Consider the following 26,478-nt stretch of genomic DNA (forward strand, 5'->3'; position numbering starts at 1 on the left):
GCGTGCTCATGACAAAGGCACAACAGATCTTCTGCCAGAGTGAACACAAGATTTGGGACCTAGCTGCCAGGTCATCCACTCTTCAAGGGAAAAGTGGTCTGGGTAACCATCCCTCAACATTTAGTAGTGCTAGGAGATGGAGATAATGCCAGGTAACTGTCCCCTGCCACACAGTAGGGGGGCTTATGTTGGACAGACTGTAAGCATTTTGAGGCAGGAGCTGTCTTTCTGGCTTGTGAATTTGCCCCATCTAGAATAAGGACATCCTCTTCTGTGAATGAGATGTCAAAGGACTATTGCAGTATCTGTAATAGCAACAAGTGCTCCTGATCCTTCCTAAGACTCGGGGAATCCCAGCACTGTAGAAGAGTTTCTCTGGCTTCTAGGTTAGAAAAATTGACCAGTTGCTGTCAAATTGGCATCTCCACTTCTTTTTCAGGCCGAGGGGTATTTACATTCCTGGTATTTCCCTGGTAACACAGTGAGCTGGTGTTCAAAGCTAGAAAGTGGAGAGTAATTAGCCCCACAGAATGCAGTGCAAGGTTGTTTGTTTGCAACTCTACAGAGCAAAGACTTCTTCCTGAAAGGCTTTAGATGCACAGATCCCAAAATTATAGTGCAAACAATAAATCTCTCGCCTGTCAGACATGACAGCAGCTGAGAAGCCCACGGCCGTCTGCCTGACTGGTATTTAGATGACACCTGCTGGTGAAGTGTCCCCTCTCTTCGGGAGTATTTTCCATGCACAGAACAAACCATTCATGAATGTGCCACAGCACTGGGCTTAACGTGCCATCCTGCTGAGAATAAGAGCTGCCTGTGGAGAAGGCATATCGCTTATCTTAAACTATGAACTGGTGTCATTAGAGAGTTTAGAGCCAAACCACAGAAGAGAAATTTCTTGAAAATGACATCCCCAATTCAGTTTTTTTAGCTTGTTTCTGTCTCGTACCTTAATTCCTGGTGTTTGAGTAGGGGCAACTTTTGGATGCATGTTTAATCCATTCAGGGGGGTATTCAGAACTTTTCTGGACAGGGCCCTCAGCAGGCTGGTGTTGCTTTGGAGTTGGTCCTGTTGGGGGTCAGGTGGATAGCAGCCAGAAGTCCCTTCCAACCTATATCATCCTGTGATTCTGCAATGCTACCGTTCCATCTGCAAGTATTACAGCCTTATACTTCAAATCAAGCTTAAAAACATTTTGAAGTCAAGCGTTGCTTCTTACTCTTCCAGATACCCTCAGCTTTTTCAAACAGCAGCAGCTTCGGAGGGAGAGATGGGAACAAAATCATATGGCTGTCAGAAAGGTTTATCGGCGTTCTGTCAGCAAAGAGCGATGGGTGGAGACACTTGTGGTTGCAGACAGTAAGATGGTTGAATATCATGGAAGTGACCATGTGGAATCATATATCCTCACTATAATGAATATGGTATGTACAGTATTTCCTTTTTTTAGATAGATGAACAAAGCCAACAGTAACTTTATTATGTTACTGATCACTTTGAAGCAAGTCTGTAATGTTGTTCATTAAAAGAAATAGAATATCATTCATATATATTCATTAAATCTCTGTATTTTAAAGCATTTTTTCTTTATAATTTGCATAGGTATAATTTTTATCTGGATTTTAAGTGAGAGCAGTCACATAGCTATAAATACTAGCATTAATTTTCTTTCCACTGACATTCCCTGTCTCTCTTGTTGCTCGTTAGTGATTTCAGGTTAGTAGCTACAGCGACAGAGAGAAATCCTACAGTTTTAAGCATATGGATTCTTTCTTATATCTGTAGATGAGAAAGGCACACAGGAGCCCGCTGGAAATTGTACTAACTTATCAAGAGCTAAAATGCCAGTGTGTTACTGTTTTGGTCACAAATCTAAACAGCACCATATGAGCTACTATGAAGAAAGTTAACTCTGTCCCAATTAAAAGCAATACAACTGGTTATCCAGATAAGTATCCTGCCTCTAATACAAAGTCCATCTTTAAAAAAAAAAAAAAAAAAAAGTTTTAACTTGTGATGTTTTCCTGTGTGCCAAATTTCAAAGTATAAGTTGACCTGGGAAAAGCAATAGCGTTTCATAAGTCTGCCTATGTCTTCTGTTATTGTCTGTATCGTAGCAGATATTGACCTTGGTGAGTCTATTGAGGATGTCTTCTATGTCCTTATCATGGTATGCGTGTAATATATGAGAAATTAATCATAGTGTAATTCTAGCCATGGTAACCGATCTGTCCCTTATGTTTATACAGTATGTTCCCAACTGTGCCCTGAACGGTCTGACTAGCTACTGAGGCAGCGAGCTTGAGTAAACAGACACAAAGCTGATTTGAGCACGTGAGGTGTTGTCCACACAGGGAAAATGTGGAATAAAACCCTGCCATGATTAGATTCAGGAACAAACAAGTCTTAACATTTTCTCTGCAGTCTGTTACCTATAGTGATTCAGTTTGCAGTGTAAGACCTTGAAAAAAACCCATATTCAAATCAAACCTTTGTATTCAGAACCACAATTTCCACTTTATTTCAGTAATTTCTCCTTTACCAGTCTTCTCCTAAACATTTTTGACCCAAATGCAATCCAGTTTACCCATTCATATTTCTTGCAACACAGCATATATATATATATATGATATAGCATAGCTCACATATAGATAGGTTATGACTATCTTCTGTCCCTTTTCTCCTGCCCTGCCTAATTCAACATTGTGATGGTGTTTATCACATTTTAGTTGGGTCAAATTTTTGCTGAATTCAGTTCTTGCTTTTTTTATGTGGATTTTTTTTAAAAAAATCATTAAATTCATTTTGTTCTTAGCATCCTCTTCTGTGCCTTGAAAACACAAGTGTATCCATTATTTAACTGATTTCTGTTTGCCTAGCATTGACTTCTTTTTGCTTTGTTGTGGCAGAAGTTGATTCCTGTCAAATCAGAACAGGATGATTTGAGATGCCATTTCTTTGGCACCCTGAGTGGACCTCTCCATCAGCGTTGTGTGACTCTAGATGTTACGTTCTTTTCTGCTAATGTTTTTCAAGAATTCTGAAGTGGTTGAGCTGACAGTGAAGGAGGCAGGCCCAAAACTGGTGCATTGCTCTGTAAGGGAAATGCACATGAAATAACCCTGTGCGTGCTTTTGCTCTTTATCTTAGTAACTTTTGCCAAATCCTGTATCATCACTCATTTGGCAGAGCTGCCCTTTGCAAAAGTTCTAACATCTGTTGTATTTCAGTAAACTTTGAGTGAAGTGCATTGAAGATTTAACCCCCAAAACAACACCCTTGCCCAGACCCCAAGATGGACAGTGTGCTTGAAATAAATGTCACATTTTCTCTCTAAAGTCCTGTTCTGCTATAGAGGAATCAGTTAATCTCATACCTCCTGGCTCTGGCACAGGTCACAGGGTTGTTCCATGATCCAAGCATTGGCAATGCAATTCACATTGTGCTGGTCCGGCTCATCCTCTTTGAGGAGGAAGAGGTAAGGTTTTTATTTTCCTGAAAATGTCACTTAGGAAACTTGGGAGTTCAATGCATTGAGCCATAATTGTCGGGAGGAGGGTTTATTTGCTTAAATTAATGTGTTCGTTTTACTCTTCTATTAATCTTTGGTATGTCTGGTATTAGAACGAATGTTGCCCTCAATAGCAAAGTATTTAGCTCATGATTTCAGGTATTTCTGCACAAGGAAAATCTAATTAAAATAGTTGAATTAGGAATGGGAAATGGAATCTACCCACTGTCAAAAGAACATGGGATGTCAAGGAAGACCAGATGAGAAACAGAATTTAATGTATGTGTCATCGCTCAGAATCTAATCTAGCATAACCTGAAGTTTATTATAAAGTGTAATGCTAGGATATTTGCAGGTCACTGAAGAAGTAAATCTGGTATTGTGCAGCTCCAACATACATTTTTCTTTTTAAATCTCTTTCAAAATAAGGACTAAGTAGATGCTAATTGCTGTGAGCTAGCTATATATTGCTAGATTCCGAGGTCTCTCATTCACAAATATGTTGCTACATGCTTAAATACATGCTGATTGTCATCATTTTATAGTTTTATAGTTTTTGTCATCATTTTATAGTTTTATCATTTTATCATTTTATCATTTATCATGCAGTTTTATCATTTTATCATTTTTTATATTTTTGAAACACTCTGCATGACATAGCCTACTCTGGCTGCAGGAACACATTAAGGAGATTTTCTCATTGGCTTATAGTTCATGACCACAAGCCAGATGCTCCCAGTGTGTTTGAAGGCAGAGAACCAAGCCATAGGGCCAGGCTATGTCTTCTGAAATAATTATTAGGATAATGTCTTTTTTAATAGTCCTCAGTGTGAGAATATGCAAGGCAAAAACTGTAGTTCCCATCTTAACAGGACAATTAGGACCTGAAGTCCATGGTGACCTCCAATTAAGATTACTTGCTAAATTTCTGTGACTGTTTTGAAAAAAACCCATGGATTCCTATTCAGTTAAGAATACCCATGTTGGAAGATAGATATCTACATCTTTTAAAACATGGTTTTAAGTTACTCAAAAATTATTATATGGTAACAGTGTTATTTAGATACTTTGTAAAAAAGTTTATAGTTAGATAAACTGAGGCAAGATACAGTGAATGCCCAAGACCAGAAATATGTTTTTGAATTAATTTATTTTGCGTACTTTGTATTTCAGAAGAAATTTCAGTAACTTGACTGTATACTATATAATAATGAGGAAGAAATATGTATGACTGCATTGTCTCTTATTGGAATAGAAAAATATTGTGAAAGAAATACATCCTTTGAAGCATGATTATTCCTTAAGCATGTGATTGTTCACATATCATTGAGCGACAAACTTGAGCATGAAGTCTCATACTAATTAATCTTTACCTTCTCTGTAGAGGAAAACTTGCTTTCAGGAGAATATAAAATGTTTGTTTGAAGGTTTCATCTCAGTGTTGGATTTTATGAAGCTCACTTACAAAAAAATATGTACATTTCTACATTTAGTTTTTCCTAGCTGCACCAATTACAACAATGTCAAATTTTAAACTGCATATTCAAATGTTAGATAAATAGATGTCACTGCTCCTAATGATGGCTCTAACTTTAAGCAAACACATAATGAATTGCATTTCAAAGATTACCCAGCTTCACAGCTAACATCACTGACATGCTGTTGCAGTGCAGCGTGTTCTTTACAGTAATATTTTCCTTCATTTCCTATTAGCAAGGTTTGAAGATAGTTCATCATGCTGATAAGACACTAGCCAGCTTCTGCAAATGGCAGAAGAGTGTCAATCCCAAGAGTGACGTCAACCCAACACATCACGACGTGGCCGTGCTTCTAACCCGGTATGATAGCAGTTCAGCAGCTGTGACTGACTGTTGTTTGGCTGCTGTTTTTTGGTGATGATATTTTTTTTATAGGGTCATGTCGTCATTTACTTCATGCTGCATAGAACCCAGTGAAGTGGTCTGATGAAGACATGCTGTTTCTGAAACACAGTGTTAATGCAAAAATAACCTAGTGTGAGCATGCCTGACACCTGTACAGGCAGAGAATATGCGCTATATTATAAAAAAGTGATTGAAGATAGACTTGCTGTACCTTTTAAAGGGATTGTTTTTCATTTGTTTTCAAAGTACATATAGCACTTTACATATGCATGTGGGTGCTTTATTAAAGATGCGTCTTAGGAAACTGAGGTCTGTATGTCCCGAGAGGTTAGCCATGTGCAGAGCTCAGGTCTTTTTCCCCGCTTGATCCTATCTTGTTTTGTGCTAAATCACTGCTCTATTCTTTGAGAGAATATACTAAAACAACATAGCATGCAGATGAACAAGTCTGTAATGACAAATCCTAAAATAAAATAGAGGTGCATTTCAGAATGGAAGAGGATTTTGGGAGCACAGTGCCATTTATTTTGAAGTTTTAAAGTATGATTTTTAAATGTTATCTACATATTTAAAAAGGCACGAAACATTTCTTATGTGTGAGCAAGGGAAGCACATAAAACTTAAAGGTGATGACTGAGGTGACACAGGAAGTTTGTGGTAGGGCATGAAGCAGAACTTCTAAAGGACCATAAGAATGGATCCAGTCTGCAAACAACTGAGAGAAAAGATTTGTGAAAAAAAAAAAAAAAAAAGTCCTAAGTTAGATTCTGTTGGGGAAAAAAACCAACAAACCCCGAACAGGAAAACCCCCTCGACTGGTACAGTAAACAAGAGAGTCAACAAATCTTAAAGTAAGAATGAGAAAAAGAAGTCTCACAATAATGCATGGTTTGCCTTTCCAAATAAAGAGGCTTCAAACAGTTCAGTTGAATGAAGTTGAGGTATGGTTGGGTCAACATCATTGGATCCACACTCTGCAGCCCTTCAACGACTGCAGATGCATCATACCCAATAGTGCTGCTATATAGGATGTAAATCCCTGTTCTTCTTAGTTAATCTGTCACTTACCATAAGAGAAGAGTCTCACTCTGGGATGTTCCTCGGCCAAAGAGACTGGGATTCAGCTGTGCTGCCCTCAGCCTGCTGACTGAACTAGGAGAAGGAAAACCTCCCTGACCCTCACAGGGGATCAGTCTTATTCCCCCCTTGAGAGGTTATAGACTTTGGGATCGCCATCAGGTATGTACTAGAAAACTTAAGATGTGCTATAACCAAAATGCTGCCAGAGGTGGAGTTTTGTCATGGTTTTGCCCCAGCCAGCAGCTAAGCACCACACAGCCACTTGCTCACTCCCCCCCTGGTTGGGATGGGGGAGAGAATCGGGAGAGTGAAAGTGAGAAAACTTGTGGGTTGAAATAAAGACAGATTAATAAGTAAAGCAAAAGTGACACACACAAGCAAAGCAAGACAAGGGATTCATTCCCCACTTCCCGCAGGCAGGCAGGTGTTCAGCCATCTCCAGGAAAGCAGGGTTCCATCATGCCTAACGGTGACTTGGGAAGACAAACACCATCACTCTGAATGTCCCCCTGCTTCCTTCTTCTTCCCCCAGCTTTATACGCCGAGCGTGACGCCATATGGTATGGAATATCCCTTTGGTCAGCTGGGGCCAGCTGTCCCAGCTGTGTCCCCTCCAACTCCCTGTGCACCCCCAGCCCACTCGCTGGTGGGGTGGTGTGAGGAGCAGAAAAGGCCTTGGTTCTGTGTAAGCACTGCTCAGCAGTGACAAAAACATCCCTGTGTTATCAACACTGTTTTCAGCATAAATCCAAAACACAGCCCCATACCAGCCTCTATGAAGAAAATTAACTCTGCCTCAACCAAAACCAGCACAAGGTTTTAAAACTTTTTCTTATGCAGGTTGAGAATAAACATATGTTTTTAGGCACAACAGCAACGTAAATATTGACTACAAATTATAGCAGTATAATATGATAGTAGCAGAACAAGTGCATGTTGTTGTTGCATATATGTTTGTAGAAATGTTAGCACTATGCTTTGCTTAAAATGCAAATTAGCACTGATACATTATGAGATGGACACTTACCACCCAATGTAAGTGACAGTCTGCAGTTGTTCTTAAGCTCTTTTAATGATACGTCTTTTTTGTGGTTCTAGAAAGGACATTTGTGCTGGCATGAATCGTCCATGTGAAACCTTAGGTTTGTCTCATCTGTCAGGCATGTGTCAACCTCACAGAAGCTGTAACATCAATGAAGATTCTGGCCTTCCATTGGCTTTCACTATTGCTCATGAACTTGGACACAGGTATAGTTGAAAGTGAACGGTGACCTAGCTGAATTTAATATTTGTATATTTATACTCAAATTGCCAGACAGAAACAAAACAAGGAGTGAGTTAATGTGTCTATTATTAAAATCAAAACTGTGTTTGTTTTTTCTAAGCAAAGGAATAAGAAAGAGATTCCTAAGCCTTTGTCCTTTGTTTATATTTACAACTATTTAGTCTACCCCTTCTAACAGAGTCTGCTAGTGCGATTTCATCCGGATGAAATAATTAAGCTGCAAAGAAACAGCACTTAATCGTGCTAATTTTTCCAAGCATATACTGAATTACTATGTGATTACTTTCAATGATCTTGAAATCAATCCAAATAATTTACATGAAATGTACCTCTTTCATTATATCAAGGTATTTCAATATTGCACATTTGCTAGAAACCATTTTTAATTCAAGCATTCAAACTTCACAGAAATATCAAATATTTATTCTCCTTTCTGATGAACAAATAAAGTCACTTTGGGGCATTTCTTAACAACTGGTATCTTCTGGGTATTAATATTCCTATTGTGGATACAATTAGGTCAAGTCAAATAAAGTTCCTGGATGTTTAGTTTCGGACACAGCTAAACTTTTTTTATGATTGGGTATTTTTGCTTGAAACTAGATTTCTCAATATTTCTAATTTCTAAGGATATTTTGGTCGGGTAGTTGGTTTATTAAACTCACTTGAAAAAATTCTGATTTTTTAATCTGTTTTGACACTGAGCTGTGTCACTGCTGTGAGGCAGAGTACTGCTGTTCTTGCCTTTGCAGGAGTGTTGCAGGGTCTTGCCTGTAAGAATCATCTCCAAAAAGAAAATTGCATATTGTGTGGTTTGTTGTTAACATGAAACCATCCTGCCCTTAAGCCAGGTTAGAGTACATATATTAAAAATTTCACGTATGGACAATAAAAGTCTGTAAGAACAGGTGAGCAAAAAAGTGAGAAGAAAGCCATGCACCCATTCCTTAAATGGATGCCAAAAGTCAACTCTTCCCTATACTGTCCCTTTAGATGTTCACCACCTTCTGTGTCAACAGACCCTGTTCATGGAAAAGAGCCTGTCAATAAGGGCACATACTTGCTTTTATACCTCAGACCCGTCACTGAAGTTGATTCAAAATGAAATCGTGCTCTGCTTTTGGAACATTTGAATTGTGGTACAATTACATTTTCCAGAAACAAAGTCTTAAGTGGTTTGAACTCACTTTGTCTGATCCATGACTGAATCACGACCTGAGTCAGTTTTCACTGTTCTTTCATACAAGGGGTTATACACCTTCAGATGTTTAGGTGTCAACTTCTTCATATATCAGCATCTTCATATTTTATTGTGTCAGATAATCTCCTTCACAATGAGATGATGTGGAGGCATGCATGTTTAATCAGCCGAATCCCAGCCAAAGTTTTTAATGTTTATGACTTTTACAAGTTGTTGAATAAAGAAATTGCTGAATAAGTCAGAGGAGCTGGAGTGAATCATGTTGGGAAGACCTACTGTGAAAGTCTGTTTGTAAGGCAGAGTTTGAGAAAGTGAAATGGGAGGAAGGACCAGAGGCTAATTCACTGAATGTTTGGTGATTCTGAAAACAGTATCTCTGTCTCAAAAGAGATTTAAAAAGAAATAAGCAATAAGACATGATTATAAGACAGTGTAAGACAGAGCGTAACAAAGCCTGATCTTAGTTAAAGTGGTACAAGTCTGACATAACTGGGATCCAAGAGCTAGGAAGCTGTTAGCTTTAGCAGCTTTAACATAAATGAGGTTTAAACTGACACCCAGCCCAACAGTGCAATAGTGTTTTGACTCCCATAAAAATACCCCTGAATATAGTCTCTGGCAGTCTGTTCTTTATTTTATGCTGGACGATGTTGCTGTACATAAAAGACATGCTTGAAAGCCTGTTGGAGCGTAGATTTTTCTGTAGGCTTTGGGTCAGATCTTCTATATGGATTTTTTAGCAAAAGGTATCTACAGCCCACCAGGGGAAGAAGCAACTTTAATGTCTTTTTGAGCACAGTGTGGAACCGATAGATAGGTGTTGTGGTGCAACCAATCAGCTGGAATTATTAGATGTTGTTTTTTATCTCCAGTTTTGGTATCCAGCATGATGGAAAAGAGAATGACTGTGAGCCTGTTGGAAAGCGCCCATATATTATGTCCCGACAGTTGCAGTATGATCCTACTCCACTCACCTGGTCGCAGTGCAGCAAGGAATACATCACACGTTTCCTAGAGTGAGTGATCGGGTTGTAAGGTTTCCCTGAAATGAGTGCAACTGTGTATGAGATATTTATGTGGAGTTTAAAGTAAATCCTGTATATTACATTACTAGATGTAGGTTTTTGTAGTGTGTTTGAGTTAATTCCCATGGATGGCATACCCCAAGGTTATTGCTCACAGTATTTGGGAAGAGCTCCATTATATTCTCGCTTTCTGGAAGTGAAATCAAGTCTTGTCCTGGCGGCTCAGGTTTGGTGCAACCTGCAGCTTTTTGCAGTTATCAGGAAGAAAGAAGCCTTTCCATCAAGGACGCTAATGGAACATCATAAATCTTGCCTTTGGCCACAATGACGTGCGCCTGACTTCAATGACTTGTTCAAATTCGTTATGTTCTTTTCAAGAGCAGCAGTATGGTGTAACTTTAAGCAGAGGCTGAGGTGTGCTCTGAAGCCACTCCATAAATCATAATGATGTCATAATATTTCCACTTTGACAAGCTATATTTTGCCTTTGTAACCCTCCCTAACTAGATGGAGTGCTATTTGTTAGCAGCACTTTAGCATACATTAGCTGGAATATGGAAGTACCATTTCCAAAGGCCATATAAAAATAACCATTAAGAATTAGGTCTTGAAAGTCTGTATAAAAGTGTCAAAATAGTGTGGTTGTGGGTTTGTTTTTTTTTAAATGTGCAATTTTTGTCTTTTAGCCGTGGATGGGGATTCTGTCTGGATGATATCCCCCAAAAACAAGTTTTAAAGTCCCCAATCATTGCTCCTGGAGTGATTTATGATGTGCATCACCAGTGCCAGCTTCAGTATGGTTCCAATGCTACTTTCTGTGAAGATGTGGATGTAAGTGCTGTATGTTTTTCTTCATTCTCCTAATAAGAACTTAAGCTGCTTTAACAGTGTGCAAGTGCAGTCAGTGAACCTCAGTTGCTAACTAAAATGCAGCATATTCAGAGTCTCATAGTCTACAAGTGCCTTGCAGGCATGCCCTAACACTGTTTTAATTCCACTCTGCAGATTGTGGATGTGAGTTGTTGCACTGCTTGCCTCGTATTTTGCAAGATTTTTACTGGATCTGGCCCCAGATTTTTACTGGATCTGGCTGTGATCTCTTCCCATACGTCCTGATTTTTCGCGCTCTTGATGGTGTAACTAATTAAAGGACATTTCAGTCCATGTACCTTAAAGAATCTTTATTTTGCCATCAAACATGATATTTTTATGTAGAAGTGCGTAATTTACAAAGTACCCTGGGGTTTTTCTTACAGCACAGCTAAACAGTGTTGTGCAGAGATGCAAGGGAGCAGTATAGTCACAGCAGCACAACTGTCTACAAGAGCTAGGAGCCACTGCAGAGTAACAGGTTGTATTAGCTAAGGTGCAGTGGTATGGTATTTTAACTGCATCTAGCATGTTCAGAGCTATTTGGCTCCATGCAGCATTTTTCTACATAGACGAGTTCAGAAACAGTGGTTTCAAGTGCCTCTATAGCTAAGCGATCACTAAGCTTTGCTGTGTTTTGGGCAGCAGTATGCAGCAAACATTGCAGACGGCATCCAGCTTGCTCGCCCTGTTAAGCACAACTGGGGCAGAAGTGGCGTTATGGCTATCAGCAGTGCTGAAGTGATTTTTTAGGCAAGGGATTGTGCACAGCTGTGTATTGGGGACTGCCAATGTTGACTGTTTATTCCATTTGGATAATTATGTGTATCCTCATCTACCCTTCTATTAGGGAGATTATTTCTGATTAATCTTCTCAGCCTTAACAGATAACATGATTACCAACGTTGAACTGCAGCTACCAAATCCGAAGCAGGTATTGAAAGATTGCTTTCATTACCTACTGTTCCAGTTTCCTCAGTTACTGTAATTTGTCTTTTGGTACAGATAGAAAATTAAAGTGTAATTTTGCAGGAGTGGTTCATTCTATCTGTCGTTTGGTTTGAACTTAGCAGGGCTTTACATTCGACATCTCCTGATTAACCAATTTTACAGCTAGACATATGTTAGAAAATTAATTGTTATCATCTCATTTTGCATTTTACTGTAAGGCCTGTGTTTTTCAGGTAGCTGCACTGGCAAGAAAAGAAATTGTGAATAGTGTAGTCTGTCTGGCATGTTGAATGATCAGTATAGTCATTTTGTCTAAGAGATTTGATTGTTCTTTGCCTTTCCACTATTTACTTAACGCTTGCTCACTCACCAGGCTACATTTGTTCTGTAACTTGTAATGTCTGTCTGAATTTGATCCATGGATTCTTTTTGAGAGAAGAATCTGCATTTAACTGAAGATGTCCAAGGGTTCAGTGGTTACACTTAGAAAAGACTGAGGTTTAGAATTCATATAGTGGTTTCCACGAACCGGTTAGGTATCACAGAATCACACAGAATCCCAGATTGGTAGGGGTTGGAAGGGACCTCTGGAGATCATCTAGTCCAAATCCCCTGCAAAAGCAGGATCACCTAGAGCAGGTTGCACAGGATCACATCCAGGTGGGTTTTGAATCTCTCCAGAGAAGGAGACTCCACAACCTCTCTGGGCAGCCTGTCCCAGTGCTCTGTCATCCTCAGAGTGAAGAAGTTTTTTCTCATGTTCGGATGGAACTTCCTGTGTTCCAGTTTGTGCCCACTGCACCTTGTCCTGTCACTGGGCACCACTGAAAAGAGTCTGGCCCGATCCTTGAGACATCCACCCTTTAGGTAAGCATTGATGAGATCCCCTCTCAGTCTTCTCTTCTCCAGACTAAACAGCCCCAGCTCTGTCAGCCTCTCGTCATACGAGGGATGTTCAAGTCCCCTCATCATCTTTGTAGCCCTCCGCCGGACTCACTCCAGTTGTTCCTTGTCTTTCTTTAACTGAGGGGAAAAAAAGGTAGTAAGTCCTCTAAGCATCTTGTTAAGCACATAAATATTATCCCTCTAATAAGGAAAAGCAAAGTACAGATTAGGGGGAGGAATTTTCCTAGTGGTAGGTAGATCCATGGCTTCCTATAGGACAGGCTGTAGGAGCTCAGAATCCTTATCTTAGTGCCCTCTCTTTATTTCCAAAACTTCCACTGACGGCAGTGAAACTGGGGTTTTTTGGACTCAAGTTTCTTTAAGGCACAGACCCTTATCTCATAGATTGGGTAGAAAGTGTACCATACACAAAATCACTTGCCTTGCAGTGAATCTGTGGCAGAGTAATGAATTTCTGGCTGTTAACCTTCAAAAGCACACAGTACACAGTGCTTTTTCTTGTACTGTTGTTATTCCAGTATTCTTAAGGAAAAAAGCTCTGGTACATCGACATCAATATGGAAAAATTCTTACAAAGCTAAAGAATTTTTCCATGAACTCTTGACTTTGAAATCTGTGAGTGCACCTCATAAAAATGTGGCTGGCAGTGGAAAGCTGTGTTCAGTTTCTGTGCCTTTCTCTGGTATCTGAACCACAGTGTAGGAGTGCACTTTATACGCTAAAAAGTACAAAACATATTGTATACATAAGAGTTAAAAATGAAGGATTAATTTCATAAGGAAAGAAAATTCATCAGCCAGAACACTGGCTGATAGTAGCTCTGGCTTAAGAACCTCACAATGATGGCTTCACAAAGAGTTGCTAAGTAATGCCACTCTTGAACTATAAATAGGGAGCTGCAAAACAACGTCTGACTTGTATACATTGCCCAAAAGCAGCTAAATGAGCCAAGATGCAGTGCCCCAGACATTATATTCCAACTGGTGATTTGGAGTGCTTTGAGATGTTCTGTGCTATCAACTTTCTTTTGAGTGTTCTAGATGAAAACTAAGGTGAACACACAATGCAGAAAGTAAAAAAAAAGGGAACTCTCTCAAAACAGACTGTGCCCGAGCTTAGCTATTTTAAATAGAAGCAGGTTAGAAATGAGCAGCCAAGTTCTGCATTTCACACTCAGCCAAACATTGCTGCTAGCTCATTGAGGCTGGATTTTCACAAGTGCCCAGTTTCTGTGTTGGCTCCCAAACCTGGCATGTTGTTTGTTCTGAGAATCCCAGTGGGAGCTGCTAGCCAGATCCTTCTTGTTGGCCTCTTTCTCTGATGGCACTTACAGCTGTCCCTGTTTCACAGGTAGATGCTCCCAGCTCTGTTGCCTCTCCCAGTGCTGAACTCTGCAGTTCAAACACCCTCAGCCAAGACGTGGCCCCTGGGCTTTTGCTTCTGCTGTTCCAGTTGGGAGTACACACACTCTCTGACACACCTGGTTTCTCTAACTTGGAAGTGGTCTTCCACACAAAGCCTTGCTCATTCAGGAGTTCCCAAGCATGCAGGGCTCCTGCATGTCAACGAAGAGAGAAGCTGGTGTGCCTCTGAACTGAGGAGCAGGGAATAGCCCTCGATGTCTGTCCTCACTCTCTAGAGAATAGTTCTGATTGAGTGAAGAAGACTTGTTGTAAGGTAGCTGTAATGTTTCTTGCCCCACTAGCTTTGGTGACTCTCAGGAGTTTCTATGCCTTCTGTGGAGTTGACCACTGCATATGGAGCAGCAGCTGAAATGGTGTGCTTTACTGGCAATGTAGTGCATTAAACTGGCACCAGTTTCTGAGTAACTTAATATGCAAATGTTGACTAACCAGAGTCCTTACTCTGCCCTCTAGGCTTTTTTTCCTGCCAGCTAGCCTGGCAGACTGTTTGTTTTGGATCTTTCCTTTGCCCTCTGCTTGGCTGATGTTTTAAGAGACTTGTGCTTTGATCTCTTTTTCTTCATCCAGTTTTGGGAGCTCCATGAATATTAACCTGGCTGTTGCACTCGGAGACATGACGTTTTTACGTAGCTGGCTAGCTTCACTAAGCTTTGATTTCACTGTATGTTTTCAGGCAGACAGCAATGCAAAACTGAACATTGTATTCATTAGTACTCATTGAATGAAAATAATACAAACTCTGTTCACCTTTGTTATAAACAGTAGTGCCCAACTTTGTAAAGCCATTTTTCCTGTCTGTAGCTGGGAGCTGAGCAGCCAGTGAGGAGAATATTTAAACTCACATAGTTCAGGTAATTCCCTTGATAGAAAGTATTCACCGTTTTGTATTTGTCAAATAGCCTCTCCTTGTACACTAATGAGGAGTGCCTAAATTCAGACCCTTGGTGGGTCCTAACTTGTGGAAAACCGTGAACATCTCTCTCTGAAAGTGCAGCCCTTATAAGGCTTTGTAAATGGATGTACAAAACCGTGGGAGACTTTTGAAAATCTTGGCTATAGGAGTTCAGCTCTGCTTCAGACTGCTGCAGTTTTCTTTCTTTTCCAGAACCTTTGCCAAACACTCTGGTGTTCGGTGAAAGGCTCCTGCCGCTCCAAACTGGATGCAGCTGCGGATGGAACTCGGTGTGGAGAAAACAAGGTGACTGTGAGCCACGCTGCCTGCGAGCTGCGCTGCCTGCAAAAGGGCAGCAGGGGAGCCATGAGTAGCATTGCCATTGTGTAGCGTGAAGGAGGGCACATCTCCATCTAAATTTCCACTTACATTTTTGACCTTCAGGGACTGAAATAACAAATAATTCACAAGATCATTTTCCTGCGATAATGATCTTAAGCTGTTTGTCCTTTCTCTTCTCTCTTCAGTGGTGCTTCTCTGGTGAGTGCATTACAGTAGGCAAGACTCCCGAGGCGATCCATGGTGGATGGGGCGTTTGGTCGTCCTGGTCCCATTGCACAAGGACATGTGGGGCGGGAGTTCAGAGCGCAGAGAGACCATGTGATAACCCGGAGTAAGCTGAGTGAACAATCTTTTCACATCTTTTATTCAAGACCTTTGGGGTACTTTATGACATTGGAGACATTTTTACATGATACTCTGTTATCAGCAGGTGCCACACACACTGATGAACACTTGTCCTTCCCAGTTAAGCATACCTATGTGAAATTCAGTTGGCTCACCTTTTACAATTGTCATTCGTTCTTTAATCCTTACCCTCCAGAGAGCTTATTTCTACACAAAATGAAATAATCCAGTTATTTAGCATTCAGGCTTTGCAGGAATAACAGAAATTTTACTTTAATAATACTCCCATGAATAAATAAATGTGCTCAAAGAATGGGTGAGAGCAATCTGTTCCCGCGGGAAATCAAGGACTCAGCTTTCATGTTTTGTTGAATTTTCTAATATGTACCTGAGTTCATGAAGACCCTACCTCTCATTTTCAAAAATCACTGAGGGGGTGCCTAGCAGAAGAAATCACTTGGCTTCTCTGGAACAACTGTCAGACACTCTGGAAAATACAGTGTTTTGGGGGAGTTTGTTTGATTTATGAGCTCAGCCAGGCAATGTACCAAGAACTTCTTTGGGATACAAGGTACGTCTAGATATCTGTGGACCATACTGACATGTCTGGGTACTTGAACATGTGAATGGTGTCTCTACCCTGTCAAGGATTCAGATTCATCTTGTTATCCCATTAGAATCTTAAAGACGTTCCTCTTTTAAAACTATTTTTTAATCCAGAATCTCACATCCCAATCTCAATGTTCCTTTTCTAGACCACAGTTTGGAGGAGACTACTGCACTGGAGAAAGGAAACGCTATCGCATGTGTAACATTAGCCCCTGTCGCAAAGGCTTGCCAACCTTTCGTCAGATGCAGTGCAGTGAATTTGATACAGTTCCCTACCAGAATGAGTTCTATCACTGGGTTCCCGTTTATAACACAGGTATGAAGCTACAATTTTTTAATATCTTGTATAAAAATTCAAGTTTACAGACCTATAAAAAACTTCTGTGAGGGCAAGAAGTCACTGAATTACAAGTCTCTTAATTAATTAGAGAGAAAAATCTGGTGTGCGTCCGTATGTACATGTGCCTTTGATGTATACACAAAGGCAGTGGTTCTTATCTACACATAGATGTTTTTGTAAAACTGTAGTGATAGTGGCTGTGAGTATAACTAGCCCAGTTCCTGGAAAGATATTACACTAAGAAAAGTTGTTAAAGTCACGTCTATACTAATTGTCTGGTATAGACCTAAACCATCTTTTCCAGTGTCAACTGCAGAACAGAAAGTGCAGTAGTGTGGTGTAGAGCTGCATGTTTGGGCCTGCAGGCATCACTGCACCTAATAAGTGGAGCTCTTCTGCTGCACAAATGTGGTTTTACTACTTCCAAACTGAGATCTGCATGGTAAGCGTACCTGGCACCACAGTGAGGAAATAATACCTCAACAGGTTCAGTAATGTACTGCCCTGTGTTGTAGAGACAGAATGGATGTCTCTACCTTGTAACTTGCTTTGTAACAGCTAGTTATTAAATACAGGGGTAATAATTATTGCCATGCAATTTGATTCCTGGTGTACGTGTACATGTAAGGAGTAGATTATCCTCTAGAAGCTATCAATATATATTTTTTTAAGAAAAAATAGAGCAGTTGGGGTACTGAAGCTCAAGATTCAGCTTTCAGTTTTGTTTGCCAGTAGTATTTTTCAGCCTGTTCATTGCATTTTCACAGTTATTTACAGTTCTAAATAGGTTTTCTAAATTTCAGCTACTGTTTCTGTTTTATCTAACAAATACACCATTGAAGATAAACCTGGAGCAGACAGGCTTCCAGGAAAATTTATGATGAAAGAAAACATGGTTGATAGAAAAAGACTTTTTCAGAAGGACTCCCAGTAAAATAAACCATGGTAAATGTTTTACCTAACAGCAGCCTAAGGCTTAGTCCAAAACCAAACTCATAAACTGTTTTCTGCAGTCTCCTGTCACTGAAATTGGGATTCCAGTCCTCTCAGTTACTCACGTGTACCACCAATGGGTACAGCCTTGGTTCCGTTCATGTCCTCTCTAGGGCAGTGCTACAGAGCTGGTAGTTCCGTATGTGCATTTGTGGCAAAAGGTCTGCTTTTAAAAGGGCATCAAGAATCATGAATCAAATGCTTACTGCACACCAGAAGGCAGGCCTATGGTGTGTCCATGACATACTTCGAATAGAACTGATTGGAGCTTTACAGACAAACCACTTATCTTTAAAATGCTATTTTGTTGAGCCTGATACATTTCATCTGGAACATCCTGGGTTTCAGTGACCTTTTGCAAAATCCTTCAAATACCAAGCAAATATTTCTTCTGTGGCTTAAAAAGCTTTTTTACTATTTTCACCTATTTCTCAGCAGCAGAATTTCAGTCTAGAGTTACGGGTCTCCCCCATAATCTGTGAGGACCTCAATGTTTGCAACTTTATTCTTACATTCCATTTACAGCATTTGAAGTGCTTTCTTGCTGCTAAACTAATTTACAAGAATACTGGCTTCCTCAGATAGGCAGGCTGTCTTAGGAACATTCATCTAGACAGGGAGCTACACAGGGAGTTGACCAGGTCCTGTGCTGATCCTTCATCTGACATCATCATTGTGTGACTGAGGATGGGTGGCTATTGTGGGCACAGAGTTTCCAGTTTTGTGCAGCCATGGCATTACCTACTGCACTGAAATACATCTGAGAGTTTTCTACCCATCTTAATTTCAAGTTTTCCTTCACCTTCCATTGGTTGCTAAAGGTGTGCTGGGCAAAATAACTTCAAATAGGGTCGTGAGACAGTACTCTTTCTGTGAGATGGAGCAGTTTGAGCCTTTCTTGTAAGTGTTTGACCTAAACAAACCAAGGCTTTAAACAAAAGCAAACCAACTGCCCTGCATGAAAAATGAACTGATATTTCAGGGCCTGGAGACTCAATTACCATGTCCACCATATGTTCACCAACCTTTGTCAGTGTACCCTTACTGGTGCCACTCAGTTTCAAAGACTTTTCACAGCACTCTGGTACTACTTTAGCTTGCTGCCAAGAAGGTTTTGGCTTGTGTTTTATTATGAGGCATTTTCAGTTCTCTTGCATTGCACGTGGGATATAAGGGGAAAAGAAAACATCATGAAGCTTTCCCTAACCCTGAGTGCACGTAACAGTTTTTGTCTGGAAGCATCTAGTTGAGAAGATGAAGCCCTGAGCTAGTAATTTTTTGACATTTCAGACATTCTGTGTTCCTTCATCCTGATGGAAAAACGATGTAGGTGGTCACAATTGTCTCTCCTGGCTTTAATTTCATAGCTTACATAAGCCAGTTCTAATGAATGTCACATAATTAAATAACATCATAATGTCCTTTGCTGTTGTGTAAATTGTACCTTCATAAGAGGACAAAGACTATTTTTTTTGATAGCTCATGATTTAATGTAAGGTGAGCTGCAACAAGCAGCTTTAACAAGCAGCCTGGCAGAAAAGCAGTTAATGATATTGTTACCTAGGCTAACGGTACGCAAGGTTCCAATTGACAACTTTCCCTCTGTTTTAAATGAGTTTGGGCCTGTTGGAGAACTTGTGTAATCCTATTGTGGAGTTGCCCCGGAGCACAGAAAGCCAGGTGCGCTGGAGCACCTCAGTATCCCTGGGAGTCTCAACGTGAAGGGGACATCCAGTAGCTCTGACCAGGATATCTTCTGAATTGTTCTCGTTACCCAGGACCCTACTTTGACACTTTCATCAGACTTTGGTGCTAATGTACTTCTTTTGCCATCAGGTTGACCTCACATTTATTTATTTCATACCTTTTGACAAATTACATTTTTCTGAATCTGATAGCTTCTCAGAGCTTAACTACCATGTAGTAAGTATGAATCCTGCACTGAATCATATAAATACCTTTCTTTTCTCAATCAGTGCCAAGATCATCTTATGTACTGTCAGATAGGGGTTATGTAGCTAAAGTGTTTTAAATTTCATATTTCTTCCCAAAATTCATCTGTATCAAGATCTCTACTGATATAGTCACAGAGGCTGAGCTAACAGCATGACATAATGCTGCTACTGCTTTAAAAAAAACCTTTGGGTTTTTTTGAGTTCCAGGCTTGGTTAAAGTGGTAAAGTAGCTTCACCTCAGCTTGATTTTCCCACTTTATGTTTGGTAATTGTCTTTTCTAATTTACTTTGGTTTGCATTTTCTCATCCAATTCTGAGTTCTCACAGAGGTGAGGGCTTGAAGAGAAGAGGCCTACCTCTTTTCTTCCTTGTGAAATAGGAAGAAAATCTTGAGGCCTTATCTTCTGCTGGCAGACACATTAATCACATCCTTCTCAGGTTAAGCTGGACCCTTCCTGCATGTGAACTCGTGGGAGTCAGCTGTGGGGGAAAGAAATTTAAATTGGGAAGGGAGTGTGTTCCTTTCTAGTTATCTTCATGTTGCTCTGTTTACAGTTGGTGAATCTGAATTCTGTTATAATATACACAAGAGAAAAAGCACTTGCCTGAATTTTAGGATTTTTACTCAGCTGTGCTGGCTTGCTTCCTCAGTCCCATTCTGATTACCAGTTAGTCACTGGGTGCTTAGGGTAGCTGTGTGGCTTGGGATTCAATTACATCAGGGTTTCTTTTATGTATTAAAAGATTGATCTTGTCCCTATTCAAATCAGCAGTGTCATCTTGGTGCAGGATGTGGGCACTCCAGAAGAAAACAGGATATAATTTTTCTAGGCTTCTGAGTGTTGGTACTACCTCAGCTGAAGTCTTATGTCCAGCAAGGGGCAACACACTGCCAGAAGGGCGCAACCAGACTGGAGGAAGTTTACAGGAGAGCAACATGAAAGCCAAATGATTTGAAAAACATAGTTTATGGGAAAGATTGAGAAAAGCAAGTTTTGCCCTAGAAAAGAGAAGGTTGAGTGAACTGAAAGCCAGCTACTTGAAGAGAGTTTCTAAGGGTATATCTCATGCATATCCCTGAACTAGTAGAGATACAGGCTAGCAAGACTGCATGGCTCTGTGCAGTGTTGTGCTGGTGTCTGGAAGAAGCTGTTGATATTCAAGCAGTTCTGTGCCTGTGTTAACTGACTTTGAAAACCAGGATCCTGTGGTCTTACAAGCTCAGTTTGAATGTAGCTCTTCTGCTTTCAAACTTGGATTTGGCATAAAGTTTTCTGTCATTGTACTTCATACTGCAACCTCCCACCACCTCCACTCAAGTAGTATAGGAGTCTCCAGAGAGAGCAGGATCCAGTTCTTCATGTCCGTAAACAGCAGGACAAGCAGAAACAGCCAAAACAGCACAAGGGAACTTAAGGTTACACATTAAGAAATCTTCATTGCCATATGGGTGCTTAAACATTAGAGCAGGTTACCAAGAGGGTTTGAGGAATTAATATTATCATTGTAATTTAAATACAGTCTAGGTAGGAGCAGTCTAAGTGGCTTTGAACCTACTTTGGTGTGGAGGGATGGGCAAAACCCTGTAGGCTTTACCCAGGGAGAAATCAGCACTGTTTAAACAGGAATTCGGTGTGCTTTTTCTGAACAAGGATTGTGTGAACACGGTCATTACTGGGTGTTCACAGATTGGATCTAGTATTTCAAGCATATGCTGGATTGCAAGAATTTTTGTATATTTTGGTCTAAAAGTTACTGAGATGACAGCCTTTTGTTAGAAGTCTCATCATGAATTAATCAAATTTGCTGAAATAACTGAAACTAAACCAGCTGCTTTATTGAGTTCATTCTGAGCAACCCTAGTGCTCATATTGATCTCAATTTAGTCTTTTTTAGATTTTCAGGACTGAAATAAGATTTACAAAATCTGAATTCAATGCCCCTCTTCGCTTTCAAGTTTTTCCATCATTTTGGGAAATGTATTAATTTTCCTTATGTGTCAGTTCTGTATCTGAAAATAGGAGATAAAAGTATTTTTGACATCTGTATCTGTTTTGTGTTTAAAATGTTAGACTTTTTGAGGACAGTGGCTGATTCTGGTATGGTTTATTTACAGTCCCAGAATAATGGAGCCCTGATCTTTTGTCAGGTCCGTGAGCTCAGCTGTAGGAAAATAATAACAATAGATAAGTAAATAATTTTAGAAAACGAATGGCTAATACAGTGCTAGGATAATTTCCTCAATGGTGCCCTAACCAGCCTTTTGTGCAGAAGAAATATAAAAAAACCTTGAAGAATCATGGCAGGAGTATAAATACTGGATAGGATTGAATTTGTGGGGAGGGACCAATATTCTTTTATTTCCAGTGAGGCTCAGTAGAAAACTGATAGGAAGAAAAGGATCTAATTTTAGATTAGTTACTACAATTAGGAAAACCAGGAAGGCTTTCACACCCTTCTCTGAATCATGAACCTTTGCAAGTCTGAAAGTTTGCTTGTTATTTATTTTCACTTTTTATTTTGACTTAGTAAGGGAGTTATCTTTTTCTACCAACTTTTTCTGAGTTATATACTTAGACCATTGTAGTTATGACAGGAATATGTCAGCAGTCAACACTGCCTGCTTTTTCTTGCTGAGTGATTTCTGAAATGAAATTGGATCACATCTTGCTTGTTATGTCAACACACAGCTAGGGAGGAGGTGCACATATCAAACTGCTGCTCTATGTATTGTATTATGAACAATGTAAAAGCTAAAATGGCTTTATGCAAAGTCTGTGTCCATCAGGATCAATTCTGAGCAGGTAACAGACTAGCTGGAAATCTGAGATTCTCCTTTTCATAATGGTATTGTGCTTTGTGCGTAAAAAATAGTGCATTGAGAAGGTATGCAAGGTGAAACAAAATTTAGAGCACTAAAGTAATCAAATTAGCCACACAGCCAGAAGAAGATTTCTGCCTAAAAGTAGAATTAAATTTTATTGCTTATCATAACAGCTCTTATCATAACAACCAATGGATGTTATGGCTGGAAGTTTTCACAGAGGGGCAGGGCTGATAAGAGTTACAAACTTTATGTACAAACTCTAGCCTGAGTCTCTTTCACAGCTTCATCTCTGTTGATATTCTACAACATGACTCACATCACCTTGAATTCCACTAATTTCATAACCTTGGTCCGTGTGTATCATCTGCTTCTAATCCCTCTATTGCCCTTTACAGAGGCATCTTTTTTTGAGAAGCCACAAGCATGACATTGTTGTCAGTCCTAAGAAGCTATTTTAGCTCTACTTGATAAGAGGGAAACCACAAAAATGCTCATTAAGGTTTTGGATTTTCTTTAATGTCCTTTTAATTCTAAACTTTTTAAATCCCAGTTCTGCAGAGGTGCTGTTTACACAAATGAGATTAATATTTATGAAGTCAGGCTGTATAGGATTCAGACCTTGAGCTGCAAGCAGTTTGGGGGCAGGAGCTCACTTTTCTGCACTGTGTGGTGCTGTGTATGTTGGTGCTGTACAAACCAAAACAGTGAAAGTGAATTTCCTCCTTCAAAAGCATAAACGCTTTTGTAGGAAATTATTTAGTTTCTTTGCATTACCAAAAATTTGAACTTATCTCACTACTAGAAATTCCTCCAGTTTTAAACACAGTTGTTTGTATGACACAATAAAGATCAACAAAGGAGGAAGGGGAGCAAGAGGGAGAAAGAAATTCATTAGCAATTATGTAGAAGATGTATAGTTACCCTGATCCCTCTGAGACCAAGGGAGTGGCGTTTGTTGGCTCTGTCAGGCACAGGATGAAGCTGTGACTCAGCAGAGGCACCCCTGCAGCACACAAGGAGATTGTATTAAAATCACTCAGTGATGGTGTCTTGGAGCACCTTGAAAACTGGCAGTTTTAAGGCCCACTGCTTTGCTCAGCAAAGCATTTCAGCTTGCTGAGCATGAACAAACTGCTCTGGACTGCGGTCTTGTTATGGAAAAAAACCAGAAGAGAGTTCTGCTGTTGCCGTCCCTCATTGATATGACAGTGGATGATTTTTTTTAAGTCAGATAGCTCTGCCTGGAGGGTTTCCAGGGGAGTGATATAAGGGCAGCAATTATATATGTCGTTGCTATGACCCTGGTTTCAGTTCTGACTCGTGGTCCGTTTATACAACTTATTTATCAAACTTGTGTCTTTGACTCTGTGAAACCTGAGTTTCAAGGGCCAGTGTCTTTGAGGCAGTGGAGTGTGCGCGTTTGGCTCTTTTTACTCCATGGATGGACTAGACTAAGGCTGGTCCCATCACAGACAATCTTGTTTCAGAGACCCACAGATTGCTTTTGCTGCAGCTTTTCTCTTCCCTGTTGCTTCTGTGCACATCTGTCCAAGAACACACCAAGGTTAGAGGGATGGGGTGCTAGTGAGGACCCTCAGCCTGTTGCACTGAGACGTGCTGGATACACTGGAGCATGCTTGAAGTCTTATGGAGATGAGCCAGAGGCTCCTGAGTGTAATAGGAGCCATCAGAGAAACACCAGTGAAATACCTCAAAGGAATTAGGGGCTGTTCCTCTGAGAAGGTGACACGGCTAACAGCCCAGCTGAAGTGCCTCTATGCACACAGCATGGGCAGCAAAGAGGAGGAGTTGGAAGCCACCATGATGATAGAAGGCTATGACTTATTTGCCATTACTGAAACTTGGTGGGACAAATCCCATGACTGGAGTATGGCTATCGATGGCTACAAGATGTACAGAAGGGACAGGTGAAGAAGGAGGGCTGGAGGCATTGCCCTCTACATCAAGAAATGGATAGATTGTGAAGAGCTGCCTCTGAAGAATAGCCACAAGCAGGTTGAAAGCTTATGGGTAACAATTAGAGACTGAGGCAACAAAGGGAACCTTGCTGGTTGGTGTTTACTACAGGCCGCCCTATCAAAGGGAGTCTATTGGTAAAGCTTTTTTACTCCAGCTACAGGACGCATCATGCTCACAGGCTCTCATCCTGCTGGGGGACTTCAACCACCCCAACATCTGCTGAAAAAGTAGACGGTGAGCTGTAGGCAATCCAGCAGACTCCTGGAGCACATTGGGCGTAACTTCTTAAGCCAGATAATAGATAGCTTGACCAGAGGGGATGTGATATTGGACCTGATGGTCACCAAAGCTAATCAGCGACATCAAGATTGGAGGCAGCCTGGGCTGCAGTGATCATGCACTGGTGGAGTTGGCAGTTCTGAGTGATACGGGTCAGGCAAAAAGTAAAGTCAGAACCCAGAATTTTAGGAAAGCAAACTTTCAGCTGTTGAAGGAGTTAGTCAGTAGGACCCCCTGGGAAACTGTCATTAGGGACAAGGGAGCAGAACAGAGCTGGCAGATCTTTAAGGGTGCTTTCCATAGAGCACAAGAGCTCTTGATCCCCAGGTGTAAGAAATCAGGAAAGGAAGGCAAGAGACTGCGTGGTTGAGTCAAGACCTGCTGGTCAAACTAAAGGGCAAGCCGGAAATGCACAGGCAGTGCAGGCAGGGACAGGTATCCTGGGAAGAGTATAGGGACACTGCCCGGTTGTGTAGGGATGGGGTCAGGAAGACCAAGGCGTGGTTGGAGCTGAACTTGGCAAGGGAGGCAAAGAATAATAAGAAGGGCTTCTGTAGCTATGTCAGCCAAAAAAGGAAGGTCAAAGAAAGTGTACCCTATCTGATTAACATAACTGGCAAACTGGTAAAAATGGACAAGGAGAAGGCTGTGACTCAACAACTCTTTTCCTCAGTCTTTACTGGCAACCTCTCTTCCCACACCTCTCGAGTGGACGGACTGCAAGGCAGGGAGTAGAGGAGCAAAGTCCCTCCCACTGTAAGAGAAGATCAGGTTTGTGACCACCTGAGGAACCTGAACATACATAAGTCTATGGGACCTGATGAGATGCATCCCAGAATCCTGAGGGAATTGGCTGATGTAGTTGCCAAGCCACTCTTCATGACATTTGAAAAGTCATGGCAGTCAGGTGAAGTCCCCAGCAACTGGAAGAAGGGAAACATTGCACCCGTTTTTAAAAAGAGTAGAAAGGAGGACCCTGGGAACTACTGAACTGTCAACCCCCCCTCTGTGCCTGGGAAGATCATGGAACAGATCCTCTGAGAAGCTATGCTAGAGCATGTGGAGAACAGGGAGGTAATTCGAGACAGCCAGCATGGCTTCACCAAGGGAGAGTCCTGCCTGACCAACCTAGTGGCCTTCTCTGATGGAGTGACTACATCAGTGGACAAGGGAAGAGCTACAGATGTCATCTATCTATCTGGACTTCTGGAAGGCCTTTGACATGGTCCCCGACATCTCTCTCTCTGAATTGGAAAGAGATAGATTTTATGGATGAACCATTCAGTGGATAAGGTATTGGCTGGGTGGTCACGTCCAGAGAGCAGTTGTTAATGGCTCAATGTCCAGCTCAATGTGACAAGTGGTGTCCCTCAGGGGTCTGTACTGGGATGAGTTCTGTTTAATATCTTCATCAGTGACATAGTGGGATCAAGTGCACCCTCAACAAAATTGCAGATGACTCCAAGCTGAGTGGTGCAGTTGACATGCCTGAGGGACAGGATGCCATCCAGAGGGACCTGGACAAGCTTGAGAAGTGGGCCTGTGTGAACCTCATGAGGTCCTGCACATGGATTGGGGCAACCCCCGGTGTCAATACAGGCTGAGGGATGAAGGGATTGAGAGCAGCCCCATGGGAGAAGGACTTGGAGATATTGGTGGATGAAAACCTGGACATTAGGCAGAAATGTGCGCTCACAGGCCAAAAAGCCAACCGTATCCTGGGCTGCGTCACAAGAAGCGTGACCAGCAGGTCAAGGGAGGTGATTCTGCCCCTCT

General features: G+C 40.9%; 1 protein-coding gene across 2 annotated transcripts in view; it reads left to right on the forward strand.

Moving 5' to 3' along the window:
* ADAMTS12 (ADAM metallopeptidase with thrombospondin type 1 motif 12) overlaps positions 1-26,478 on the forward strand; it is a 177,021-nt gene that overhangs the window by 88,257 nt on the left and 62,286 nt on the right. For both annotated transcript variants that reach the window (XM_075739600.1, XM_075739601.1), the window contains 9 exons: positions 1,232-1,428; positions 3,399-3,482; positions 5,229-5,353; positions 7,577-7,726; positions 9,837-9,980; positions 10,676-10,820; positions 15,246-15,338; positions 15,560-15,705; positions 16,475-16,644. In XM_075739600.1, coding sequence (XP_075595715.1) covers positions 1,232-1,428; positions 3,399-3,482; positions 5,229-5,353; positions 7,577-7,726; positions 9,837-9,980; positions 10,676-10,820; positions 15,246-15,338; positions 15,560-15,705; positions 16,475-16,644 — 1,254 coding nt within the window. The remainder of the gene's footprint in view (positions 1-1,231; positions 1,429-3,398; positions 3,483-5,228; positions 5,354-7,576; positions 7,727-9,836; positions 9,981-10,675; positions 10,821-15,245; positions 15,339-15,559; positions 15,706-16,474; positions 16,645-26,478) is intronic.

Source organism: Balearica regulorum, chromosome Z (genome assembly GCF_011004875.1).
Source record: "Balearica regulorum gibbericeps isolate bBalReg1 chromosome Z, bBalReg1.pri, whole genome shotgun sequence".
In the NCBI taxonomy this organism is placed as follows: domain Eukaryota; kingdom Metazoa; phylum Chordata; class Aves; order Gruiformes; family Gruidae; genus Balearica; species Balearica regulorum.